This window comes from Carassius auratus, chromosome 31 (assembly GCF_003368295.1).
Source record: "Carassius auratus strain Wakin chromosome 31, ASM336829v1, whole genome shotgun sequence".
NCBI lineage: Eukaryota > Metazoa > Chordata > Actinopteri > Cypriniformes > Cyprinidae > Carassius > Carassius auratus.
Genome location: NC_039273.1, coordinates 27,664,996 through 27,672,982, shown reverse-complemented (window position 1 = coordinate 27,672,982; position 7,987 = coordinate 27,664,996). Strand labels below are relative to the sequence as shown.

The following is a 7,987-nucleotide window of genomic DNA, read 5'->3' as shown; positions in this document are numbered from 1 at the left end:
ACTTTCCCGGGGAGGCTGAGAAGTGTGATCCCCCTATAGTTAGATCACACTCTCCGGTCCCCCTTCTTGAAAAGAAGATATATATATATATCTTCAAAACAAAAACTCTTTCATGATGTAATCTAAGATGCATTTCTTTCTAAAGGCATGTCCAATGATGAGATGGTGAGTCAGAATCATACATTTTTGCAACACTGACTCAGAAAACACTAGTTTATTAATAAATAATTCAAATATCTCCTTACTATTTCCCCCAACATATACATTTGATTTTACTTTACTTGATTTAACAACATATACAAGCTTTAGCCTATTTATTATGCTCGCATCACATTAGTGTTCGCCTAGGTCACGAAAACTCATTTGCTGGTGTGGACGCTAATATCGTTATCTTTATAGTTATCTTTACAGTTATCGTTCTCAGTGTGAATGGGTCCTTACTCACTCGTCTCTCCCACATTAACCTTATAACTGCCATTGCATCAAAACGACCAGCTATTTCACAATAATTATAAAGTCTGTGTGCTACACGACATTCTTTATTATTAAAGAAGTAATTAGAACAACATCAGTATACAATAATCGACAAATTCTTAGGAAAGAGAGGGTTCACAGCGAATTATCAGAACTACTTTATTGAGACTAAGTAATATTGTGCTAAAAAAATCTAAAAGATGATTAAAATGTTTATGTATCCTACCCTCTCTCACTCATAGGATAAGCACTATTTTAAGTCTCACTTACTGCTCAGTTCAGTTAGTTAGATTGACAAACAAATACATAAAACAAGTGAATATGTACTGTACTGGTATAATATGATTTACATAATTAGTTCTCAAATGCTAATAGGTCATTAAACGTTTTGGTTACACTTTACAATAACATCTCATTTGTTAACATTAGTTAATGCATTAACATGATCTAACAATGAACAATATATTTTTACAGCATTTATTAAACTTTGTTAAAGTTAGTTCAAAAATTTAAACTCACAGTTAATTCACAGTGCATTAACCTCTTAATGTTAACAGGTACAACTTAAAATTGTAATAATGTATTACTTTTAAACTTAACATTAACTAACATTAATATATGTTAATACAAAATTAATAATATTGTCCTCATTTGTAAGTCGCTTTGGATAAATGCGTCTGCTAAATTACTAAATGTAAAATGTAAATGTATATGCTATATATAATTATTGTTCATGTTAACTAATATAGTTAAGGTTAACAAATGAAACCTTACTATAAAACGTTAGTACAGTTTTATATACAGCTTTATATAGTGATCATTAAAAGTTTTGGTAACGCTTTACATTAATATATTGTATATATGTATGAGCCAATGAATGAAGTGTGTCTGCGTCTTAAAAGAATTTCAGCACCTTGGACAGAGACGGGGCCTTTCTCGTCCCCGTAGAGCGCTTTTGCACTACTCCTGACCACAATTGAGCAGTCATGTAGAAATCCATCACGACAGCAGCTCCTTAGCTCACTTTGCATTAAATAATAATAATAATAATAATAATACATAAATAAAAAAACAAGTTATTTTAAAGTCAAAGGACCAATAAAACCATTACTGATCACCTGTATGTTACAATTTCGTATAGATTGTCTTTGAAACCAAGTTTATGACTTTGCAACAGCATCAAGACAAAGAAACGTCACACGTTGTCCTTCGGATCTACAGCTCCTTTACTCCACTCTTCGTTTCACTTCAGAATTGCCTCATTTATAAGCAGTTTGCAGCTCGACTGACGTCAATGGAGCGGTGTGTGATGTATATAACCATTGAGCTCCAGGAGATCCACTCCACTCCAGCCTTTCTGCAAACTCTCTTCCTTACAAGTACTTTTAAAGCAACAGAAGACGACAGAGTAAGTTACCATATCCGACTTGCTTTCAACTTCTTGACTGATGCAATTTGAGCTGAGACGCGAGCATGAGATAAGGAATATCATTATTGTTCATTCTGTGATCTGATTGTTCGGTCAGGAGTACATAGTGTCTGATTTCAAGATTCGGTTTCTGTAGCTAGTAGATATTATTTTATTTTATTATTTTTTTTACGCATTTTCATTTTAAACAAAATTATGTGTTATTTATTTTGATAGTGGCATGACTATCATAGTTTTTTAAGCGTAGAACAGTGATTATGTTTGTGCTTTAGATTTATTCAATAATTAATTTGTTTTTATACTCATTTGCTTTATGAACGAGTTCAGATCCAAACTCTTTATGATATTAGCTGATGCACGATTTATATTTGAATATATTAACATTTGTTTATCAACAATTTTTTTTATTGTTTTACTAACTAAAATAATTAACTCTTATTTTTTTATTAATATTAATAATTTGAAAAAATAACTGTATTTGTTAAAATACAATAATTTACACTATTAATTTATCTACATTTTTGTCATTTGTATTAGCACAAGTAATATTTACTTTAATAAATCACTTTTAATATTCACTTTAAAATAAACATTTACTTTGTATTTATATACATGATTAAAAACCATTTACAAACTTTTACTTTACTTGATTTAACAATATATACGAAACTCATTTCATAATCTTTAAGTTTTTCATTTCTATTAGCACTATGTATATTCACTTAAACTTTTACTTTTTAATATTTATTTTTTTAATTCTACCAAATCTCAGTTTTTGTATTTTATATGAATACTTCACAGATGCTTCGGCTGTGTAGTTGTGTAAACTTTTGGTTTGGTTAGAAAGCGCGCCGCTGTAGTAACACACCTGCCTGTTTTCCTCAGGAAGCGCGCTGCTGTGTCCAGCATGAAGCCCGTCCCTTTGGTCCTGCTCATTACTTCAGTTTTACTGACCACACACGTCCCGCTGAGCACCTGTCGACCCCGCGATCTGAGCCTAATAAACAACCAGCTAGACGATGTGCTCTTAAACGGGGCTGGAGACGACGCCATGTACTACTTCCTTCTCTACTTGCAAAGAAATCTCGGAGCGCAGAAGGCAGCCGGTGTCCTGCATCTCCCGCGCTTCCCCACGTCACAGCTGCGCTCTCCTCACAGGGACAACAGCTTAGAGGAGCTCACGGAGTTTACCAAACGGAACGACAATCCTCCGATCTCCATCGACCTCACCTTCCATCTGCTGAGAAACATGATCGAAATGGCGCGGAACGAGAATCAAAGGGAACAGGCGGAACTAAACCGTAAATATCTAGATGAGGCTGGGAAGTAGATGTAGCTCAATGATGATGCTTTCAATCGGCGAGTAAAGAACAAGCTCAATGCACTTTTTCACAGCCCCAAACTCTCGCTAAACATATGACTTTTACCACTGCTTCCTGCTCGAGCCACACTCTTAGAAATAAAGGTTCTTCAGTGGTTCCTTGCCGCTGCAAATAACCTCCTTCTCGTTCTTGAGTTAGCTGAGGTTCCTTGAATATGAAAAATATAGGTTCTTCAGATGATGCTATTGGATTTTGAGTTCCTACAGGAAAAAAAAAAGAAAAAAGTTCTTCAAAAAGGTCACTTGTGACACCAAGGTTATGTGTAACCTTTATTTTTAAGAGTGGCATCTATATGTTCACATGAAGAGTTTTTGGTGACCTGCTGCTGTCTCCATCACTCCTGGACCATTTCAAAACCAGGAACCAAGAGCCACAACAGACCTACCAGGACCTCAAAACACTGCCCACAGCAAATGATCTGTCAGGCTGGTTCACTTAACCAAATCAAGAAACCAATCAAACTACAATTGACTGGTGCCCTTTAAATGTTTACAGTTATTGGTCTCCTAATTAAAGTTACAAAACACTCTTAAAGGTTCTTAATTGGCATCTTTGATTCCATAAAAAAACTTTTAACATCCATGGAAACTTTATACTGGTTCTTTAGATTATAAAAAAAAATCTTCACACAAAGAATTACCAAATGGTTTCATTGAAAGGTTGTTTGAGGAACCCAAAATGGTTCTTCTGTGGCATTGCTGTGAAATCCCTCTTTTGGAAGGAGTTTTACTAAACCATTACAAATCCTGTTATTACTTGAGTAACCAGTCCATATATAATAGGGTTTGCATCAGTATTGCTCACTAGTCACTCGAATAAGAGCTATTCTCAATGAAGAACAAGAAGACCATTGCCAAGTCATCCCCTTGGAATTATAAGGTTCTATCTGACATTTTTGTCAAAATTGAGTTATTCACATATTCTTATTTACATTATGTGACGTTTTATTTTAAGTTGTGTACATTTTGGGATTTTTTATTGAAAAAACAAAAAGGTTCTATCTACAGAAGTCTATGGAACACAAAAACTTTAAAGCTCAATATCTCAAAACTACTCAGAACGTAGATAGAGCCTTATAATTCCAAGGGGTTGAAGTGTAATTTCTGTCCAGGATGTTTGGTTGCACCCTCTGGCTTTGCCAATGGGAGTGCTTTCACATAAAATGCTACACTTGGTGATAACGGCAGTATTTACCACATGCATAATGCCAAATGCTCATTGTATACTAAGTGCAAAAGTATGTTCTCCTCACATGCTGGGAAACAATGATCTGGAGCACTTCAACCAAGAGGCTTACCCACATTTTGTGACAATAACGTTGGACAAAACTACAAAGTGCTTGAGATATACTGTACATTGTATATTGCTTATCATTATGTAAATTACATATTATATTGCACCTAAATGCATAAATATGCCTTTGTATTTTGAACATGAATCTGCAGAAATAAATGAGATTACATGCCTTTTACAAGTAACTGCAAATATGTAAACCTCAATATCACCCATTAAAATTAGTAATGATTATAGCAGACACATGTTTATAGAAAGCCAGCATCACTGACATTTACACTAGCATTAACATCACACAGAATATAAGTTGAGTGGTGAGGAACAGGTCAGTTGCCACTATAGAGATTGCTGTATTTTTAAAAAAAATGTTAAATGCATATAATGAACTGAAGGGCTGTAACAGTATTAATCCAAAAAGCTTTCTTAGATGTGATAATACCAGCTAAACTAATCAGTGATTTATATCATTATATATATATATATATATATAGAGAGAGAGAGAGAGAGAGAGAGAGAGATTTTTTTTAAATAAGACATCTTAATGTTGAGTGTATTTGTATAATCAATCAATAATACAATTTAAAATATATCAATATTTATATTTGTATAATCAATCAATATTAAAATTTAAAAATATATCAATATTTCACAATATTACAGATTAACTGTATTTTTAATCATGTAAATGCATCCTGCAACATAAAAAAATAAATAAATAACGGCCCCCTAATATACATTTTTTATTTATTTATTTATTTTTGGGAGGGGGGTCCTATGTTTTCCTCATTTTAAGATTAAAAAAAGACCAAAACAGTTTTAAACATCCAGGCTGTAGAAGCTACAAATAATTTGTAATTCCTCTTACTGAACTAAGAGGAGTTTTAGGACCACAGAATACCAGATGAAAGAAACTCTTGCCATGTTGAAAAGATTAAATAAAACCTCCTCCTTACAGTCTCTCTTAAGTCTGCACAGGAAATACCCTAGAAATGAAAAATAAAATATATGAGTTAAGTCTTCAATAATCTTCCACTTACACTGAGTCTATTTTAGTCATAAATGGGGCAAGTGGGAGAGGACAGTGTGTGCTTTGCATTGGCAAGAATATATGTTGACTGAACACTCATTGTGAAAAAAAACTGCATGTTACGTAAACCGTTTGTTTTTCATATCTTAAGCCATTTAAGCATAAAATAAAAAAGGAAACTCTAAATGATATATTAAGCTCAAGTAACTGTTAAACAAGTGGCATCTCATCCTATAGATTGGTTCTCCATCCTGCTCCTGACACCCAAAAAATCCTCTTATTCTAGGAAGAATTACAGCTTTAAATTACACGAAGGCCATTGCATCAGCTTGTGACGCACCACATCTTCAAAATAAAATCCATCCTCATCTTGAGTGGACACACTCCATGTCTGGAGTTGTTGAGCACATACTCAGACCGAATTCTGCTCTTTCCCTCATGAATTGATCAGTGGGCTGACAGCACGAGTGACAAGGTCAGCGTCTGTGAGCACATACATCCAGTCATATCTCTCCACTGCCATATATCCTAGCTGGTGGCACAGAGACGAGCGGTTATTAAGTAATGGGTGGATGTAGACTCACGGCTCATGCACAGGTGGGGGCGGACGGACCGTCGGAAGCTGAGAGGAAAGATTCGGAGTAACTGCCACTGTGATTTAGCCCTGTTCTCAACACTGCTCTTAGAGTAAAAGACCAGAGAGAGAGCTACATGCTGTCCTGGCCCACGCTGCCCTGATTAACCGAGGTTTCTGACCTTTACATTGAAGTAAATGAACGGTTATTTAAAGAAAGCATGCACAGGCGGGGATGCCCCTGTAAAACAGGATGCCCACTGTTTAAAGAACAGGAAATGTCATTTGAGCAAATGCTATTTTATCAGTTGAGCCCTGTTTTTAATATACAGTTTAGAAACAACTTGTACACACTGATTGGTAAGTTTTGTACGTTTACTTACCCACATGTTGCTGCAACCACATGACTGACTTCATTACATAGCAAAAGCTAATTATAGAGTGAAGGTGAATGGCGATCCGGAGCTGTTGAGCTTCACAAATATCATTCAAACAAATCAATCAATAAATCAAAGATCTTCAGTGAATAATAACTTAACTTTTGGCTTGTTTTCTCATAAAGGAATAATTGTAACATGCTTTTCAGATCTCTACATTCTTTGGTGACCTTTAGTGTCGAAATTTTATTTTAATACTTTTAGTTTGAACTATCCACTATATATAGTTATATAGTTTAAAATCAACTTAATATACATTTTTAATTAAGTATATTTTGCTATATTTCTTTAAAATAATGTCCTATTGGCTTGAAATGTTGCTATATACAGCAAAGGCATACAGTGTACTTATATTTTTAAGTATGACTTAAGTGTCTCCATAAAGTATGTCCAAAGTATTTTGTGTCTATAAAAGAGAATAAACCAGATCTGAGTGTTTATGGTGGCCTTACAGAGGCTTTAGTCAGCGAATATTTAATAAGCTTTGCTGGGAGATGAGAAATGTACTCAACACAATGAGTGCCAATGTTGCCAAGAATCGTCCCGTCATCAGAATGGGACGTCTGCATGATCTGGCAGATTCACAATAATAGAGGAGAAACACTTTAACCCTGTAAAGTCTGAAGCATCAAATAATCAAACTTTTTGAAGCTAAGCTGTTTTTTTAAATTATTATTATTAAAGTTGGCATGTGTTTTTTGTTCAGTATCATACTTGATATCAGGCTTTTATGCCTCCTGTAATATGATATAGGAGAATCTGGAGCTCATACATGGATGAAAACATTTGATGCCCAAACAAAGCAAAAATACAGTTTGTTGCAGTTACTGATATTTATTTGGATAAAAATATAAGACAGCTTGTAATGTAAATCAATGAGAAACCATGATTTTATTTTTTTTTCGAAATGAATAATTAAAATTTTGTACATTTTAAATTTACTAACAATATGAAAGTTATTCTTACCTTTACTTTATAAAAATCAGTAGACTTCACAACAATATTTTACAGTAAAAAAGACACGTGTACCACATCCTGAAGGTGGAACTTTTCAGAATAATACTTATACTGTATAATTCTTTAAGTATGCAATAGTTTACTTGCTAAAATGTAAAAACAAACAGAAGGCATTAAATAAATTGTGTATAAAGGTTTTCAGCAAAGTATGGATCATGTTAATAATTTAGAGGCCTTGGAAATGTGCATTTCAAATAAGATACAATAGTCTAAAAAGGCTAAATCTTTTAAAGGACTTGTTCTGACTTGCTTTCTTCTATGGAATTAAATGAAGACATTTTGAGAAATGGAAGGCAGTGGGCTCCAATGTTTTTTGGATCTCAATGTTCCTCAAAATATCTTCATAATATTCAG

The 7,987-nt window shown here is 33.9% G+C and overlaps 1 protein-coding gene across 1 annotated transcript; it reads left to right on the top strand.

The window, feature by feature from the left end:
* The first annotated feature begins 1,616 nt into the window (after positions 1–1,616).
* On the top strand, positions 1,617–3,749 carry LOC113051150 (UI-like). Its single transcript, XM_026214742.1, has 2 exons — positions 1,617–1,882; positions 2,789–3,749. Exon 2 carries the CDS (start codon positions 2,811–2,813, stop codon positions 3,231–3,233), a length of 423 nt encoding a protein of 140 aa, XP_026070527.1. The 5' UTR covers positions 1,617–1,882; positions 2,789–2,810; the 3' UTR covers positions 3,234–3,749.
* Positions 3,750–7,987: the final 4,238 nt, after the last annotated feature.

What these genes read in the sequence shown, in the direction of transcription:
- LOC113051150 (XM_026214742.1), top strand. Translation starts at nt 2,811, where the DNA reads ATGAAGCCCGTCCCTTTGGTCCTGCTCATTACTTCAGTTTTACTGACC.